The sequence below is a fragment of the Cervus elaphus genome, chromosome 13 (assembly GCF_910594005.1).
Source record: "Cervus elaphus chromosome 13, mCerEla1.1, whole genome shotgun sequence".
Taxonomy (NCBI): Eukaryota; Metazoa; Chordata; class Mammalia; order Artiodactyla; family Cervidae; genus Cervus; species Cervus elaphus.
In genome coordinates, this window is record NC_057827.1 from 16,568,986 (window position 1) to 16,589,726 (window position 20,741).

Consider the following 20,741-nt stretch of genomic DNA (forward strand, 5'->3'; position numbering starts at 1 on the left):
CACTCAGTCATGTCTGACTCTTTACAACCCCACGGACTGCAGCACGCCAGGCTTCCCGGTCCTGCACTGTCTCCTGGAGTTTGCTCAAACTCATGTCCATTGAGTCGGTGATGCCATCCAACCAAGTCATCCTTTGTTGTCTCCTTCTCCTCCCACTCTCAATCTTTTCCACAATATACAGGAATTAAAATGAAAGGCAGATACCATAAAAATAAAGGACAAATCAAACAGGGACTGATCTACATCTTCAATGAATGAATTGTTGAACTGAACACTGATTTACCCAAAGCATTTGTTGCAGTCTCTTGGGAAAGGATTATGTAGTTAAAGAATGAATGAAGAATTTTACCAGCTATGGTGAAGTCTTAACTACTGGATCACCAGAAAAGTCCCTGAAATACAATTCTGGCCAGAAAATATTTCAGTCCCCTATTTTTCTATTTACCTATTAACTACTTGATTATCTTTTTATAGTCTATGAAAGAAACTCTGCATTGTTTTTGCTTGGTTTTTATTAATTTCTTCCCCAAACAGCTGAGTTTTGAGTGAAGTATGTTGGTCTTATTAAGCATTACAAACAGCTATACTCACCTTGAGTTTCAAAGTACAATTTATCATCTGTTTTGTGAATCAAGGCTATGGCCTTGTTTACTACAGAAGTACTGACATCAGACTAGATAACCTATTACTTAAAAATTTTAGGTTACATTGGGGCAAGGTGTTTGTGAGACAAATGCTTTAATAAAAATATCTGACAGGCTCTTGTATTAGAATAACTGCACATGGTTGTCCATATCTCATATTGGCTACAGAGAACATTAAAATATCTTTCACCAATTTTAGAGGGATGGGCTACAAGGGAAGTTAGATTACTTCTGATTCTTTAAAATAAAAGGTCTTCTCACTTATATACAAATGTCAGACACACATATAAAATGCCAAGTTATATATAAATTTAAATTAATACTGAGTAGGTTCAATCACACAATAAAACAGTATATTTATCAAAGATTTGAGTTAGTTTGAAAAAGTTATAAATTTTTTTTATACTTTAGAACACTGAAGTCTTTATCTTTTGTAAATATCTTAACACTGGTAACTTGTAGATTTAGGTTATTAATATCTTGTAAGATTTGGGAGGTTGCACTAATTTTTATCTTTATATAAAAATTAAATTAATAATAGCAAAGAAATCCACCTCAGTGAATGTACATATATATGTATATACATAATATATAAATAATATATCATGTATATATATATATATGGGACTTCCTGGGTGGCTCAGCAGTAAAGAATCTGCCTGCAGTGCAGAAAATGCAGGTTTGATCCATGAATCAAGAAGATCCCCTAGAGGAGGGCATGGCCACCCACTCCAGTATTCTTGCCTGGAGAATTTCATGGACAGAGGAGCCTGGCGGGCTACAGTCCACAGGGTTGCAAAGAGTTAGACACAACTGAAGCGACTTAGTGCACACATACACATGCTTATATATATGATGTACATATTATATATATATATATGTATATATATATATGATACATTATATATAAGGGCTTCCCTAGTGGCTCAGATGGTAAAGAATCTGCAATGTAGGCACTGTAATGCAGGAGACCTGGGTTTGATCCCTGGGTTGGGAAGATCCCCTGGAGGAGGAAATGCAACTCACTCCAGTATTGTTGCCTGGGAAATCTCACAGACAGAGGAGCCTGGTGGGCTACAGTCTATGGGGTTGCAAAGAGTCAGACAGGACTGAGCAACTAACATTGTATCTCTCTCTCTCTCTCTCTCTCTATATATATATATATATATATATAATACACATTATTCCAATGTTCTGAAATACCAGGAAAGTAATGAGAATTCAATTTCTCCAAAGTTTCTTTTTATGGCCACATTATCAAAACATCAGTAACCACTAGTGAGGAACATCCTCCTAACTTTGATCAGAGCAGCATGAGTGATCAGTATTTTCTTTTTCTAATTGCTACCTGCAAAGATAAAACTTTAAAATTGGCAAACCCACTGATTGCAGAGCTGGCAAATGCATTCATTTCTCCTCTAGGACAACAGGTCCCTGCATTCTGCAAACTGTAACCTTCATCTCCATAGGGACCACTGCCAAGATCTGCCCCCATGGACTTTTGTTTCATCAGAGTCCCTGAATTTTAGATAAAACAAACTTGAAGCAACAGTTATCATGGTTATTTGGTATTGTTTCTAAGGAACAATTACAACAACAAAAAACACAAACTATCATTTAAAAAAAAGTAAAAAGGTTGGAAAGTTCCGTTTTGAAACGACCATTGTTCTTTGAGAAGATCCCCAGCTATGCAGAGTAAATGCAGTTTTTTAATTAATTTATTTATGTTAATTGAATGATAATTACTTTACCATATTGTGATTTTTTTGCCATACATCGACATGCAATAACTAATTATTTTTAAGTGTAGTTCTTTTTTATTTGAAGGCGTGAATACTCTGTTCCCTGAGCAACTAAAATGAAATACTCATTTATAAACAAGGCTGACTGGAAAATGCTGGGTACAAATAGTTACTTATTTCTTAAATGTTCCTGGTACTGGCAATATGCGTACTTCTGATCCGTGATCAAGTGAAGCTGGCTTTTTTTTTTTTTTTTTTACTGCATATCAAGTGAATTGATAATAACAACAACAGTAATAAAAAGGGTAAGTTGCCACTGTATGATATAATGGCTAACATCTTGGAGGTATTAATTATATCCTATTGCTACCTCACAGCAACCACAATTCACTTCTTCTTTCACTGAGAAAAGTTGGTTTAGAACTCTTTGGATTAGGTCCAGTCTGCTCCACGTTGGTTTGGAGCAGACTGAGTGAGTCTGTTCACCTGTGAAGTGAGCCAACCTATGAAGAACTTAGACTGTGAGATCTGATTCTAACAATAAAGATCCATATGGTCCAAAGGCATATTTAGCTAATGACAAGGATCTCTGCTTCAAATCAGAGAGTGATAATTTTCTCATAGGTAATATAGAGACAGTAAAACACCAGGGCATTTAGTCAAATAACACAGCATTACTAACTACTTCTTTTTGTTACTGCAATCTTCTAATACTCACCTTTATCCACTCCAAAACTATCTACTGCATATCTTGAATATAAAGAAAATGACCAAATGGTAGCATTTTCTACCAATATTATTCTTCTGAAAAGAGGGTTTTGCCTTATAGACTGATCTTTACAAAAACTTTCATCTTCCAGGTTTCTCTCCTATTCACTTTAACAGTGAAAATACTCTTTGGAGAATTCACATTGGCCTGAAACAACCTCCATAAATCCTAGTTTTGAGGATGATTTATGGAAGTCATCTGATAGGAAGCATAAAATAAGGTAAGTTTTAAAAGAGTATTTCCACATATGGATGTAGCTATACACAAGTCTTTTAATGCACTGCAATTAGTTCCTGGTGATCACAAAATATAAAACTACAAAAAGATTTTTTGAAAATACTGCTTAAAGTCACATATGAGTTCTTGGGCCTTGAGATGATGTTTACTAAGCCATCGACAATTACAGATTCAAAAAGTGCTATATCGAAACACTGAAATGGAAGTAAAACACAATTTGCTCAGGAAAACTGGTAAGTAATTTTACATGCGTTTTAGTGATGAAAACTAAAATAACTTCTGATGAAGGCACATGAAACGTCTGAAATAAGTGTTTTCATAAACTAAGTTTCAAAACAAAGGAAAATTTTTTAAATCAATCTAAGCCTATATAAGCATTTGTAAGTAAACTGATGAATATCAGAAGCCTCCATTGGAGTATTTCATCCACAGACTGAGAACTTTTACATTCATATTGGCCAAAAAAGCATTTTTTAAATATTCTCACTGGGCATTTCCTTAACACTGTGATCATCTTGTAGAATGATTTCCATTGGCTCATTTTTTGAAGGAGAGTGAGGAGAGCTCTTTTCTAAACATATATTCTATAATTTTTATAATATAAAGTGCTTCTAATTAACAATCTCTTTTCCAGAGTTTGAGCTACCCCAGCCTCAGAAGTTGAGGTTACACACATACAGAGAGCAGACCACATTCTAAGATTATAACAACAACAAAAATGCACTACTGCATTAATAGATAGCTCCATGTTGTAGAACATTCTTCATATTCATCAGTTTACTTGGTAAGTAAACTGTCATGTAGGTGTTTAAACCATTAGTATAAGGGTTTAATTCAGCAAGGAGAGGAGCGCCATTGTCTACTCAGACACGGGAATGTCTGGATTATTCTTAGTCAAGCATAATTCATCACAGAGCAGGTCTGCTGTAGCCTCTGTCTATAAGTTCTAATTCACGAAGCACCAAGACAAATTTCATATAACACAGTATCAATGGTAAAGTGATTCCATGGCCTAGACTTTGGTTACTGTTACAGAAACGAGCCAGCCAGCCAGTCAGACTGAGGACCCCTGCACTACACCATAGACTCTGCCAAGAACAGAACATTACGTACACAGTGCGCAAGAGAAAAGGACGGACGTCTGTCTGTCTTCTGAAGTCCTCTTGAAAAACATCATCAGACATTTAACCAGTTAAGAAGTCATGACACAGATCATTCACAAATATCTTTGAAAGCCAAAGGGACTAGCACATTTTCTAATCACAGCAAAATTATTTGCAAAGGATAATGTGAAAAATGTAAAGTGAGAGAACCTGCTTGCACTTTTTTCTTCTGTGACTCTGTTTGAAAGAGCATGATTTCTCTGTACATGCTTCTACTGAGTAAAACATTTCGCTTTGCCATCGGATCATTTCAAGGCAGGAAATAAATAAAAATGAAAAAAAAAAAGATGAAAAAGATTTTTATACCTGAGAAATCTGCTGCTAAGAGATCTACTGCCTTTAAAACCTTCACTTGTAAAATGCCGACGTCCTTCATATCTTTCAGGGAGTTCTGTAAGCACTGCGGGAGGAAAGGAGAGCCAATGAACACTGTTTTCTGATACATCGTTTAATGCCAGCAAGTCCTACCGGAAGTACCTTCTAGATGTATCATCACCTTTCTCATGCAAAGCTAGGAGAAGTTTCAAAGCTCCTTGTATCAGTCAACAGGGAACTTCAGCATTTGCAACAATCAGATTCAAACTGACTGAGAATTAATTAACTTCAGTTTCAAAATAAACAAATTGCAAAGCACATGCAATCTACTCTTAACAGCGCCCCCTGGTGATAGCACAGACATCCCACCAGGAACACGGGGTAAAATGACATCGATTCTCTGTTCCTCCTTCTTTCTCTATAATGAAACTTTTAAATCACCCCAAAAGGCAACATTATTCTGACTTAGTCAGAATAAACTTGATGGGTATCAGAGAACTAAACTTGGACCCTTCCTGGATACATATTACCACCAGAAAGAGAGTAGGGATGGAAATAGAATGAGTTTTCTAGTCCATGTTAGAGCCTATTCATTAGAGACTGCACATCCAGTATTGCTCTGTAATCATATTTACTTTAGTTTTTAGTTGGCATGTGCCAAACCTCTAATATACCTACTGATAATTCTTAAGCATTTACAGAAATATTTAATTGTCTATCACACCACATCGTTTAGAAATTGTGCAAGAAAGAGATAAGCAGAAAAATGCTCTTTGCCTGCCTCCAAAACACATCTGCTGAAAAAGATGTACTTTCAAACCTTTGGATACAATATTTCCATCATCACTAGATAACTAAAAACCTGTGATAAGTTGATCCCAGAGATTTATGGAAGGGTAGTAAGGCCCTTATTATTTAGGCATTTCAAGTCAGAATCACAAAAGCTTAATAACAGTTAAGGTTTGCCTAATGTAATGTGCACCATTCCTAAGAACTTTTAGAAGTTGCTTCTTCAAATAGTATTTTCAATCTTAAAAAAAAAAGCAAAACTAGTATTTAAGATGGACACGTTTGAAATAAAATATTTTCATAATTTTGAGGTGAAATGCCTTTGAAGATTATCTACTCTCAAAACCTAAAAAACAAATCCAGGGATCTGGAACTTGTATCTTGCAATGCAGTATTCTTTCCCTCTTAAACACTGGCCAGCTCTCTAGCTCAAAAAAACAAAACAAAACAAAACACTTGATCTTTTTATTTTGATTCTACATTTTCAAACCTCTTTTAAATTAGTACTCCCCAAATCTTGAGGCATTATGCAAAGCAGTCATTTTGATCTTACCTAATGTCACCTTATAAATACATGAAACTCCTCATGAATTTGGAAAATTTTGTGATTTGTCCATGGGAAATTTGGGGGACTTTTGCTTTATTTTCATTTGCTAAAGTAAAGTCATCAAAGAGAATATTAAAAGTGGATTTTGTCAAAACTTCTTTAAAGTATGTCAACCTTGCATACAGAATCTTGTGTTGTCAATAAGATGCGTGGCTAGACTTTGTACTCCTGAAGATAAAGGGCTATTCAATTAATCAATACACCTTGCACAGTGAAGGAGTCTGGAGACACTTAAGTTTACGCTGAGAATAATACTCCCATTAAATGGGGATTCATCTTTGCTTCATTTCCATGCCACTTTCTTAAAATGCGCCTTTCATGTGTGTGGCAGTAAAATAAACGTATTGATTTACAAAGAAGATGGAATAAAACCAGAATGCAAATAAAGACACCGAGAAAGCAAGAACACAAGAAATAATGACGAGGACAAACCCATTTGATTTAAAAATGATGAGTGGGCTTTTAAGAACATTGCAACTAGTTAGGCAAAAATTCATAAACAGTTCTTATCCAGGGGAATGTGGAACAAGTCTCCCATGCCTCTCTAGGGCTTTGTTTTGCTTTATAAGACACAAGTACTTTCTCACTTGATCTTAAGAGTGTCTAGAAATGTATGCACAACATTGCAAACATTAATATTTGGTTTATAAAAGGCAATTTTTGTGAATTTATACTAAAGTTCTTAAAAATAATATAAATTATTATTTTTTTTACAAAACAGAAACAGACTCACAGATTTCGAAAACAAATTTATGTTTACCAAACAGGAAACTTGGGGGGAGGGGTAAATTAGGACTTTGGGATTAACATACACACTACTATATATAAAATAGATAGTCAACAAGGACCTACTGTATAACACAGGGGACTTTACTCAATATTCTGCAATAACCTATATGGGAGAAGAATCTGAAAAAAAAATGGATGTATGTACAAGTTTAATTGAATAATTTTGCTGTAAACCTAAAACTAACACAGCAGTGCATTAGTTTGACCAAAAAGTTCATTCAAATTTTTCCTAACATCCTACAGAAAAACCCAAAAGAACGTTTCCTGGCCAACTCAATAAATCGACTATACTCCAATATAAAATAAAATTAAAAGACAAACAAAATAAAATAAAAACACCTATTCATATATACAAACATGCTAAACAAGCTTTTGCCCCCTTGAGGATGTCAATTTTCTCCAAAGAGATCCTGAATGGTAAAATATCCAAACACTTTCTCTGGCTTTTAAATGGGAAGGTGAATTCTAAAATCTACCTTCACCTTTTCACTAACGCATTAACCTCCAGGTCTGATGTCTTGTTTTACAAGACATACCAGTGAACTTTGGACAAAGATCTCTTTGGATGCAGTTTTTCAATTCCCAGACTGTGTTTCAGCTTAAATGTGGAGGTGGGCGTGGGGTGGGGAGGGGGCGTAGCAAGGCAGATCACTCACAAAGCGCTGGGCAATCTGCTTTCTCTCGCTGGGGTCTGCCAAAGGGCACACACACAGATCTGAGACCGAGACCCCTGAACAGGGCGTGAGGGTGACCAGCATCAGAAGGGTCCCCAGGCAGCTTTCCAATGGCAGCTCCAAGCAGTTGGCTTGCTTGAGTGGGAGGGCTGAGATATCCACTTTACACCTGGAAAAGTTACCAGAAGCAGACAGAAAAGCGATTAATGTGTGGCGGCTGTGGACCCTCCAAAGCACCTGATTTTCATTTCATCCCCCCATGAAACCTCCCGCTGTCTGGGCACTGGCTGGTTGAGCAGTGAAGTTTGCAGGGGCTCCCCTGGCTGCTAACACTCCCTCGGGGCCCACCACACCCTCAGCAAAGGAGAGAAAGATGTCAAGAAACTCAAAGAAAAGGCAGCATGGAGAAAGCGGCAAACGAACCGAGAAGCATCGGATCTTTGCCAGATAAAGTCTGCAGAAAGCTGATGAGACCAAGAACCAGGAAGGAAAAAGTTTCAGAGTTTCAGCACTATGATGCGGGCCCTACAAGGCTTCTTGGGGGTTGTGTCATTTTTTTACCAGCCAAGAGAATAAGAGATGTTGGTTCAAAAAAGAGGCAAAAAGACAGGAGCCTGTGCAAGCGGGAGAGAGTTAATGGAGAAACCATTTTCTTCCAGATTAATGCCAACTGGCGAGTTTTTATTTAAAGAAATGTGTTAAGGTGTTTTCCTAATAGGCACCGTTCCGCGGGGTTTCCCCAGGTGGGTTTCTGTTAGACAAATCGAGCATGAAGTGCTGTTGATTGATCCCATTTCAGCGGCACAGCCAGAAAAGGCTGCACCCATCTGCTATAAATTGCATGTTTTCCGCCTCTTAACAGTCAATGTTCTGGTGATGTTGAAAACCTCCAACACATTTAAATACAGAAGCAAACACTGAAAAGGGGGGCTGAGGTGCTAAGCCATTTATTTGCTTTAACACGGAAAATCCTGGGATTGCTTGGACCACACTTGCTTTGTTCACGTCCAGGTGGGTGAGGTACCAGGGCTGCGTGGAGGGAGGGAGGGCACCGTGGGTTTCTTTCTCATTTGCCATCTCTAGTTACTGAGTCGGATGACTATTCAAGACTTTATTTAAAACATGGACGCACCGCCTCATAATGTCGGACAAGGATAGATTCTTACCCCACATCATTCATGCACTTTTAAAGTTTGCAGACAATAGCAAATAGGCAAACCTACCTCATATATAAAGCAATGACAGTTTTGAGCCACATGGATGAGGAAAAAGTTCCAGTTAAATAAATTTGAAAGAAAGCTCGCAATCCCTTCCCAATTAAAGAGAAAAACTACCAATATTAAAAGTCTATGCCTATTTTTAGTACAGAATAAAAAATATTTTTACAGGAAGGGGTACGTACCTATAAAATTAAATTTATGTGGGTATTTATTTCCAAATTACCAAAAGTGATTCCAGTTATAAGAAGAGGTGGCAATTAGAGCTTTTACGTGTAATAAATTCATCATGTGTTTCTACTGGAGACATATTTAAAAAATTTATGCATACATATTTAAATAACCCTCTATGGTTTGAATCAAAAATTTTTCTGTAGTGGTAAGTTTACTACTGTGAACAGAGAGGTTAGTAAATTTTGTAAGCAAGTATGTGAGTAGGGAGTTAATTTTGCTGGGGAAGAAACATCAAGTGCTTTATGCCATTTCTACAAAACTAAGGACCTGCAAATTCTAAATAAATAAAGCAGTAGTACATCTGTTTAAGAATATTTGCTAAGCATTATTTTACACCGTTATATACAGTTTCATTTAATAAAACTCTTTCTATGGAAGGATGAATGATCCAAATTTGTTTAAGACTTTTCTCTAGTGGTAACCTTAAATAGGAGAATATTTATTTATACTCCTATTTAAAGGAACAGCTTCCTTAAACACAGCAGTTTACTAATTTAAACAAGTGTGAATCACATCAAACTAAATATTTGGTTTTGTCTCAGAAATTACACATTTTCACTAACTTTTCAATCATTTCTGCCCACTATGAAACTTTTGCACCTATCTCATATTTAAAGTTTATTTTGATAACAAAGAATTCCTATACAAAAAAAAAGTCTTGCCTATTTTAGTTATAAGAGCCACATAAACACCAGATGAGGTAATTTCAGGACAGACCTAATGGATTCTACATTCTCAGTTAATTAATGAGTGAATTCAATCAAATGCTTACTTTTCTTTTCTTAGTGACCTGAAAGAGCAAATTAAATTGATACAACGGCATCGGGTGAGTCAAAATTAATCCTTGATCCTTTTGCACACGGATTATGACCCCCGTCTCTTAGGGTCCCTGCCCCATCATATGAATTAATCGATTCTTAAAACACTGACGTCTTTAGTCTTAAGAATTAATGTAAAACAACCTTCTCCCTAGTGTTAACCACCAACTCTAAGGGTGACTTTCTATGAACTTTCTAGAACTGAACTGCTCTCTCCCCATCTCTTCTATCCAGCTGGCTGCCCCATTCACTTCCACATTCTGGAAGAAAGGAGGGAAGAAGAGAGTAAGAAGAAATGACTCTCATACAAAACCCTTTCCTCAGGCCTTCCATTTTTCTGTGTCATCCTCTGTCTCCATGGCTTCAGCTCATCTTCACATTGGAAGGAGAACCAGAATGCTCAGGAGGTTAGTCAGAGGCAGAAGAAATAATTACATTAACCCCAAGCTCGGAACTGGTTACTATATGACCGGCAAAAGCAGTGGAAGAAAAAAATAAGGACTTTTCTTCCATATTTCAAAACACTTTTACCATAATACTCATTGAAACTTCTGAAGAAAGGTGAGTATCATGTGAACAAAATGATCTTCTTCAGGTGCAAGGAAATAAAATCTTTAAGATATAATCATTCTGAAATACATTCACCAAAGACAAGTTTAATACAAAAATCTTAAAGGGAGACTCTGGGCTACTTCATTCATTTTCTACAGGGTACCACATTCTACCCCGAGAAAATACTAAATAATCTGGCCAGCACTTCAATCTTTCTCACCGCTCCTGAAGCACTAGCCACTCTGCTGTTCTTCCCCAAGGCTTTCTGTTACCTGTTTAGTAACCAGTTACAGGTGAAGTGCAGAGCTGGCCCCTGAGGATGCCTAGAAGTACAGATCCAGCCCAGATTCCTCAGCAACGCAAAACACCACCTCCTCCTTTCCTCATGCCTGCTCATTCTTATAAACACAACTCACTCACTCATCAATTCTAGAATTTTTCAGGTATTGCCATATATGCTCTTTTCTCTTTTGTATCCCCCAAATTTCTTCCCAAACTCTACCCAAATGGCAAGCTTGTATGAGGCTTGATGAGAACTAAGCTAACTACTCTAGATGCAAATTTTCTTTGAAAAATAAACTCAGTTTTTGGATACACGGTTTAAAAGGCTCTCATAATGAATGTTCCAATTATCATTAAAAACCACACCAACATTAATAAATGATGGGGCATGAAGATCACTTTTTCTATGAAGGGCCAGAGAGTAATTTCGTTTGGGGCTACATGGTCTCTGCTACAACTACTCAACTCTCCCCTGTAACATGGAAACAGTAATAGACAATGTACACAAATGAACAGTGCTCTTTTCCAATAAAACTTTACTCAAAAACAAGCAGCCTTCTAGACTTGACCTGCAGGTCCTAATTTGCTGACCCCTAATCTAAAGAAATGCTAATCATTCAACTGTGATGAATTACAACAGGGGAAGTATTTAAAATTTTTCCCAGGTTAGTAAATGACAGTACAGACACACTGATAAAGGTATCAGAGATAACTGCCCTATGAACAATTTAAAAGGAAAAATACCTGTTAACTCACCAAAGCCCAAGAGACTCTGGCCAACATATCCAAAGACGTGTTTTTTAACAAAAACTGATAAAGCAATAAAACTTATGAAACTGTACTGAAAGAGACAATGTGGAAAACAGTGTGCAGAGCATCCATGCAAAACACACGAGTAATGAGCATTAACCAATCAGGTATGCTGTCAGGGCGTCTCATGTGCAGCTCCAACGGGAAGGGGATTAACCATGTGTGGACCATAATTCAAGAGGTGCTACACACCAGCCCTTAGGGGACCAGGAAATCATCATTCTGAAGTCAGGTCATAGATCATTCAGTCCATCAGAGGTCCACTGTGGGAACAAGTGGTGAACAGGAAGGAGCAGGACACCGGTGTGTCTGGGTCTAGCCAGGTCCAGCCATGGTTCACGGGCAGGAGATGGAATCCGAAGGCTTTGTGACCTCACTCCAGCTTCCGCTCTAGTCTGGTTGCCTGACATCACCCACTCTTCGCATTCCTTTCAAGTTTCTCAGAACATCTTCTCCCTCTTTAAGTCTCTGCCCATGTGGTCCCAACTTCCTGAAACGTTCTTTCTCCAATCTAGTCAGGCTAACCACCACCCATGTTACAGGTCTCAGCTGAGACGCTCTTCTTCCAGAAAGCTGCCCACAACCTAGTGCCTGAGGACACGATCCACACGTGAACCCCCAGCTTTTGGTAGGATGTCTGATACACAACATGCTCAGTGTTTGTTGAGTAAAATGAATGAACAAACAAAATGAATCCTAGTGGCAAAATAAAATTCAAACACTCCAAATTATAAAGTCAGTGTTTCTTTTTTGTTAACCAACTGAACATTTTGTAGAGTCTATTTCCTCCTCTATATAAAAAAGAAAGGGAAAGAAATATATGTACTGGATGCCCCCCAGATTCAGATGTCTGCATTTCTATTCACCTGGAGAAAACAATGACTAAATTACTTTTCTTTTTTTTCCCTCAGCAAGCTTTATTTTTTTCTCTGCATATATTAAAGCCAGCCTCTCCAGCCCAACGGCAGTTAATGCGCTGATTTAGCATTGTTTCTGACCTGCTGTTCCTGTCTTTCTCCATTAATCCCACCACATTTTAATGTTTTAATTCAACACATAATTTTTACCATATCAGTCAGCCAAACCTGCTAAGTTCCACTTGCCATGATAGCTTTTAACCTCTTATTCATTACCATAATTCTATGTTTTATATTATAGACTGGTCAGCTTTTAACTTAAATGCAAGGGGGCAGAAAAGAGTCCTAGAGTTTTAAAAGCTGTAAATCTCAGAGGCTAAGAACGGGGGTGAATAGGAAGCAAATGGAGACTGTGTCAAGCTTGCTGTAAAAGCAGATCAGCGACATGGGGTGTGATCTGCCCAAAGAAATACCCCGAGTCTCCTGCGCATCGGGGTCACAAGTAAATGGGCAGCACGTCAGAGCCACTTTCCAAGGCACCACGTGGGACTCAGGATTGGCTCTGTGGCAGCCCAGTTAAAAGGAGCTTGTGCAATCTCATTCTTAACTTTTCCAAACTAAGTCTGCATGCGACTGTGCATGCATGCTCAGTCGTGTCTGACTCTTTGCAACCCCGTGGACTATAGCCCACCAGGCTCCTCTGTCCACATAATTTTCCAGGCAAGAATACGGGAGGGGGTTGCCATTTCCTCCCTCAGGGGATTTTCCCAGTTCAGGGATAGAACTTGCATCTCTTATGTCTCCTACATTTGCAGGCAGATTCCTTACCACTGCCACCTTGGAAGCTAGAATATTCTGTAACAAATTAATCACCAGAATCACAGGGAAATGTAAAATATACTTTAAGAAAATGGTATGATTATGTTGAAATGGTGCAGGTTGACAAGAAGATGAACCTATATTTCTACTCTTGCCATTTTGTTTAAAAGCTGGGGCATGTTATATTTAGCTTTATTTCTTACTCCTCCTAAAAATCCACTGTTTCTGGACCATTGATGGACTCAAAAGACTGTTGTTTTTTTGGGTTTTTTTTTTTGCCCATGAATAAACACCTGAGTTAGCAGGCACCCTGGATTGGGGGGTGGGGTGTTGGTTTGCCCAAGCACCTTCATCTCACCAGCTCTGACCTCCTCAGGAGTTACCTGTGGCTCAGCGGAAGCCCACAGGTGGACCATGAGGACACAAGGAATTTCAGAAAGCTCCCCAGGACTCAGGAGAGCCTGGAGGAGGCTGGCTGCCATGTGGCTGGGGAGGCGGGACAAGCCTAAACTATCACTAAGCTAGCAACCCACCAATGCCAACACAAATGCCAGTTATGACCATAACTGACCACTGTCCCAGTTGACCACCATCCACGGCTACAAAACCAATGTCGGTCAGGCTAATTGACACTGTTCAGTTCTCCAGTCATTAAATGTCCTTCCCATCACATCCTGGAAGATAGTCACTGCTCACTTCTACCAAAAAACACACACGAAAAATCTCTATTCTGTTTTGAATAAACAAAATTGAGCTGAATTTTAACCACTCATATCTCAAATACTTAAATAGCACAATTTAGTTGTGGGGATCTGCAGTTACTCTCCAGAAAAAAAAAAATCTCAAAATTAATAGGAGTAATAATAGCAACCAACAATAACATGGTTGCCGGTTGCCATGATGACCTGCAAGTTGGCTGAAGACCCTGTTACACAGATGGAAAAACCACAAGAAAGGCCACTGCCCAAGGTCTCTCGCTTCCAAGTGTTGTGGTTACCAGATAGCCCAGGAAACACAACTCAAAGTGCTCCTTCCCTCCTCTCACAATGCCTGCCAGGGGAAGCTTCAGTGGGGGAAAACTTTCTCAGAGAGGCCGTGCAGAACTTTAAATTGCTAGCATCATGGTGTTATCCAAAGACAAATTATGAGACAGGTCTGAGAACATTCAACATTGCCAAAGACCCTCCTGACACAAAAAGGTACTTCCCAAGAGTTGGGAGAGAAAATAACTGATCCTTAAGAATTACAACAAAGAACAGGAAAACAAAGAGTGACCACTTTTATGTAAGAAGGAACAGTATGTAACAAGGTCTGTGATATCCATATGCCAACACGATCTCTCCTTTCACTATGACAAGCAGCGGTATATTTTAGGGGATGTCTCACCCCACCTCAAAGTTCACTCTGGGTAACGCTGTGTAGCCAACCCAAGAGACACTTTTGTTATCTTCTGTACCTCAGGAGAGGAAAAAGGAAAAGGATACCCAAAAAAATTCCATTAAAGCCCATGAAGAGGAAGGGCAGAATGGCCACTTGGGGCAGGTATATGTCTAAGTTACAAACAGGAAACAGCGCAAATAATAAATGAAGACCCAGATGACAAAACATGGCATAAGAGGGACATCTCCAATTATTTTCTGTGTCTGTAAAGAAACTTAACACTCATTTGAAAAAGCATTTCCTACTATGTGAAGGAAACACGACGGCACAATGACACATGAAATGAAAGGCCATTACTCTCTGCACCTACTGAAATAACACACGGGCCATCCATCACCGGGGGCTCACATGCCATCATTCAGATAACGCTTTGGGACACAGAGTTCTCTGCATCTGGGCACTGACGTGACTTATCCATGCTCCGCTGGCTAGCACAGACTGTCTGATCCTTCTGCCGTGGGTGTTGACAGGGCACAGGGGTGTCACAGCGGTGCCCAGCGTGGGAGGCGCTGAGAACACTCAGGTGTCTAAGTTATTCTGTGAGAACAGAGAAGCGGGGAGACTAGGAAAGCATCTGACAGAGAAAAATCTAGGCATTCTGGACCACAGGAAGACCTCTCTCCTGCGCAGGAGAGTGACAGGACCCAGTTTGGTGCCCAAAGGCCCTGCAGATCTCCAGGGAAGCACAGCTACTACCTACCAGAGCAGCAGAGAACTGGGGATGAGCAGGCTACGCAAAGCAATGGAACCGGGGCCACGACACGCACACGGCAGGAAGAGCGCCCCGGTCTCAGTTGGAGGCAGCCCGGCCCTCCTAGCCAGTGTTTACATGGGTGGATGTGTGTGTGTGTGTGTTCCACATGATAAATGGGCAACAGTGTCGCCATCAGGGGGGTGAGAGCCCGGATTATTAAGCACCGTGGGACAAACCAGACCATTCTGTCGACAGGGTTCCTCTGCAGACAAGCATGGAGGAACATGCCATGGTCTCCAAAATTCCTCCTGTGTGTCTCAGGATAAGTTACTGAGATGGGATAGGATGAAAGTGCAAGTCACTCAGTCATGTCTGACTCTTTGTGACCCCATGGACTATATAGTCCATGGAATTCTCCAGGCTAGAATACTGGAGAGGGTAGCCTTTCCTTTCTCCAGGGAACCTTCCCAACCCAGGGATCGAACCCAGGTCTCCCGCATTGCAGGTAGATTCTTTACCAGCTGAGTCACAAGAGAAGCCCAAGAATCCTGGGATGGGATAACAGCAGCAAAGAAAACTGATGTTTCATGCAACCACCTCTGCTAAGCATTTTACACAGAAAAAAAGCACTGCATCCGGTCTGGGGTTCGCTGGGCACAGCCTATTTTGACCCCTAAATTCCTTGCTGATAGAAAAACAGAACATCCTGGACCTCTGGGCTTCCTCATCTGAAAAATGAAGGGGTTCTACTGGATGAAGGGCTCTCAAACCTTTATTTCCAGCAGGAAAACTCTTGCCTGGGATGAGCCCCGCTGCAGCGCACAGGCAGAAGTGGAGATGCTCTGGTTTCAGAAGAGCCTGATTATCCTGAAGGCTGACCCCATCGCACCTCCCTGAACCCAGGGCTCCAGGGAACTTGGTTTGAAAAAGACCACAAACAGACGTTGAGAGCCCTTTAAATGCTGTATTCTAAATTTAGGATGGGTGGACACACTGGATGCCTAATGGGTTGAACAAAATGTAGTGGTCTGGGAGAAAAAACTTGGTCTTTGAAAACAGATAATCCTGACTCTCGCACTCACTACTCTGCCAAGATTCTGCAAACCTCAGCACCCCATTCCCTCATCTATAAAATAAGGATAATATTGTGAACTTGCAGGCTTCCCAGGAAGATCAGAGATGTATGCTTCCACCAGCATCTCCTTCATGCTGAGGCATGAGGCAGCCACAATGTGGGCAGAATCGCATTTAACTATAGTCTTCCTATAATCCTATAGGGAAACCATAAATACTTACAATATTTCTCATTATATACAAGCAAGCACCTCAATTAAGTCTGGAAGATCCAAAGTACACAAATAAAACTGACCTGGCCTCAACAGATTTTATTATGACTTGCCACGAAGTTCACAGAGGACAGTGGAAAATTTCCATCCATTTGGAACACCTACCTTCATAGTGTTACTGAATTATATGGTATTTTCACTAAATAGCAAAACCAAACTCATAGAGTACATTGGAAACTTATACCAGCATTTCCCAAAGAGTCTGAGATGGGACATTATCTTTCTTAAGAGAATTCCTGACATGTAACGATTTTCTTCTGTTGTAATCAATACCAAGTGGCATATATCAATTAATAAATGAAAAAGTCTTCCCTGGGTTAAGGTCCAGCTAACTTATAGCTCCTTGGGGTGGGAATATGAGGTTTTACTCTAAGATCAACCAGATAAAGACAATGCTATAGACCAGCCTCATGCAGACGCGTCTCCCACTGTTTAGAAAGCAGAAGAGACTCACGTGCCCAAACGCTCCTCGTGCTTTTTGCTGTCCTTTCCCCACACTTCAATGTCCAAAATGCCCATCCTGTCAGAGAAGTAGTGAAAGTCAAACTGTTCCCGCCACTGCGGATTTGCACTCTTACACAGTGTCTAGAAAACATGCAGTTATAATATTTATTTTCTTAAAATGGCATTCATCACTATTGCAGCTACACATTCATTTCATTTCTAAACAGCAGGAAGGCGATCATAATGATGGTTATGATCACTCTTATACAGTTAAAATTTTCCTTTTCGGAAATGAAAGGCATGTCGAGGTTTTAAGAATTGGCAAAACATCATACTTTTTTAGCTGACCCCCTGATTCACTCATTTATCCACCAAATGAGAAAGAGCACTGTTATCCCCAAAGAAACAATAAATGCTACAGATATACAAAATATCTATTTTTGATACATGGATAATATTTATTACACATATATAATAATGACTATTGAGCTATGCTCTCTATGTAATATTATATCTCAATAGACATTTTATAGCTGTTCTCTCTTACAAAAGATACTTCTAATTGGTTAATCAAATGGAAATAACATTTTTATTGGCACATCCATTTCAGCGCTGGCTTAGGAACTATATAAATTAACAATCTGGGATCTTAATTAACATCTGTCAGATGCATTACAGGAGAAACCCATAACTTGTATGTGACTGCCTATTTCTAAATTCAAATTTCCTGAATCCAGTCACTGGAGTCAGAGGAAGACTAGGAAATTCCACTGCAGCCAAACCTAAAAATGAACATGCGTGGTTGGAAAACTCCACAAGTGTTTCCATGTTCTCCAAGAGGGATTTCAAACTGCTTATGTGTTTGATTCATTGGCAAGACTTTCTTTTCTGTTTCATTTACACAGAGATTCAATTTGTGAATAAAAAGTGAGCAAAAATGTGGGCCACTAAATACCAGGAACTCAGGGCCAATGATTAAATCTTGGGGCCAAGTTTCTTCGCGTGGGAAAAAATGAACTGCTTAGACCTCAACTGCAGCCAACATCACATAACATCATCTACGCTGTTTTTCATCATCATTGGATTTAAATATATCAGATCACAGAATTTAGAAACTATGCAGGAAAAAAAGCCCATTTGATCACAAATTAAGTGCAATATTCCCCAAGGGGGAATGCAGCAGATACTGGACTCTTTCTACACTTCACCTTAGTCTAAAAGGGTAAGTGCGCTTAGTGATGAATAATTTTTCTATAAATCCTTACCCTGATGCTGGATGGTTAAAGGAATCTTAATGGAGAGCTCTGCTTATCCTGGATACACTCATTGTGAGGTACAGCCTAAAACTGCCTGCGTAAAATTATCATCTGTACATTTTGGCCATAACTTTGCTTCAATTTTTTGCATTTCTCATAATCAACAATTCTTCAACATGAGCTTCAGTTCTCTACTGCTTGCGCTGGAGTAAATGACCTTTAATATTTGATTTTGCACTGAAAGTTGTGCAGCAGAGACAACCTCTTGTCCCACTAAGTCATCCTCTAACTAGTCTGCTTCAGTTAAGGCCGCTACACTGGAAAGCCCCAACTGCAAATACCCTCGGGCCTATTTTCAAAGTCTTCCACTCTGATGTTTTTCTTCCTATGTGGCTTTTGGCAAGTGACTTAATTTTCAAGTACCCTAGTTCCCTCAATCCATAAAACATAGGAAATATTCCTGTCTGACAGTTATGTAAAACTAATTAATTACCATGGTTTGGAGACTAGGGTTTTTGAAATAAAAACCACACCGAATTACTGAGATTAAAAATTAAATGGAATTTGGATCAGTGGAATAAGATGATTGATTTTTAAAGACGGCTAAGAAAAAAAAAAACTATTACTTTTGTTCAAAACAAATCATTTTTAATACATTTAGATAGCTTAAAAAAAAAAAAAACAGAGCAAGCAAACAGCAGTGTTAGATGTCTATTTTTGGTGTTCATACCAACAAGGTAGAGAAAGCCAGGAGTGTATAATTTTGAAAATACGTTTAGTTAGTTTAACTCAAGTATTTTAATTCAACTATAACATATTACACTATTTTATTTTTGTAGGATTTTTGAAAACATTTAGTAATCCTTTTCAGCACAATCTCTGAAACACAGTTGTTTATTTTCAAAATGAAAATAAGCCATGCATTCAAATCTATTGTTTAATAAGCTTTCTCTAGCTCCAGTGACTATATTAAAGCAAATGACATTAAGCAATCAAATGCCCATATTAACAGACAGCATCTGTATATTTATTTTGTTTTCTGGGGTGCTCCTAATCCACACAAGAGAGTTAAAAATAAATTCTATTCTTGCAAAGTTTAGAAGGGGAAAACATACATTTTTTTTCCCCATTGTTTTCATCTTAAAGACACTGTTCTCCTTTAGGAATTGACAGAACTTACCTTACTTTTATACCTCTGATCTCCCAGTTTCAACTGGACAAACATCTCTGCCACGCTTCCGCCTGAGACATTCCTTCCTTCCAACAAAGTTATACTTATAATCCCGTTCCAGAGTTGGTTCTTTTTCAAGGACTCTGAGAGCCGGAGGTTGCGTATCAAAGAGGACTAAAGCAAAGAAATAAAGATGACATATAAACTTGCTGATAATTCTTGAGTGTGACTTTGGTGATCAGAGGGGGTGGTCCAGCTTTCAATATTCATGAGAAACAGCACTCCCTGCCTAGTGAATGCGTTAATATTCTTCACTGGTTCTATAAACCTACACTCACAGTTACGTGACTTCCTTCTCAAGCACTGGACTCGGAGCCTCCAGTGAAGGATGGATTCAAACAACACTTGCACCTGGCACCGGCCTTCACGCCCACCCACACGTGCTCTTTGGCAGAATCTTCCAAATGGGCCTTTGGCTACTCTGACAGTAGAAAGGGAAGAGAGGCATTCTGGGAAACAGAGATATAAGAAGCAGGCACTGCTCTGCAGGGAAACAAACCACCTCTGGGCATTTCAAAATTACGGCTTTGAAGTTATCCCTCACACTTGAATCTGTCCCCACCTCCCTTTATTTCTTGCTGTGCTCAGTCACTAAGTTGTGTCCAACTCTTTTGCTGCCCCATGGGCCTCTTTGTCCATGGGATTTCCCAGGCAAGAAAACTGGAGTGGGGTGCCATTTCCTCCTCCAGGGAATCTTCTCGACCCAGGGGTCGAACCTGAGTCTCCTGTATCTCCTGCATTGCAGGCAGACTCTTTACTGCTGAGCCTTATCTCTTAGGGGACAACAAAAAAGCCTAATAACACTGCAAGATTCACAGGTCCAGATACAGCCTATAATCGGCTTGAGAGCCAAATGAACTCTGCAGATCTGGTGGGAGGGGAAGGTTGGATAACGAATACAGACTAGGGCCTGGGACCCAGTAAGTGTTCAGTAACTGTTACCTTCCCTTTTTTTTTTCCTTTTCTACATCACACACAGCTTAAACAGAATATAGAAAGAGGCAAATATCCC

General features: G+C 39.3%; 1 protein-coding gene across 5 annotated transcripts in view; it reads right to left on the reverse strand.

Moving 5' to 3' along the window:
- MCTP2 (multiple C2 and transmembrane domain containing 2) overlaps positions 1–20,741 on the reverse strand; it is a 254,511-nt gene that overhangs the window by 111,513 nt on the left and 122,257 nt on the right. For 4 of the 5 annotated variants that reach the window (XM_043921524.1, XM_043921521.1, XM_043921523.1 and 1 more), the window contains 4 exons: positions 19,679–19,843; positions 17,253–17,383; positions 7,712–7,898; positions 4,862–4,955 (listed from right to left, as the gene is read on the reverse strand). In XM_043921524.1, the coding sequence (XP_043777459.1) occupies positions 4,862–4,955; positions 7,712–7,898; positions 17,253–17,383; positions 19,679–19,843 (577 nt within the window). Of the gene's footprint in view, positions 1–4,861; positions 4,956–7,711; positions 7,899–17,252; positions 17,384–19,678; positions 19,844–20,741 lie in introns of those variants that run through there. The other variant, XM_043921525.1, reaches the window with a different exon arrangement.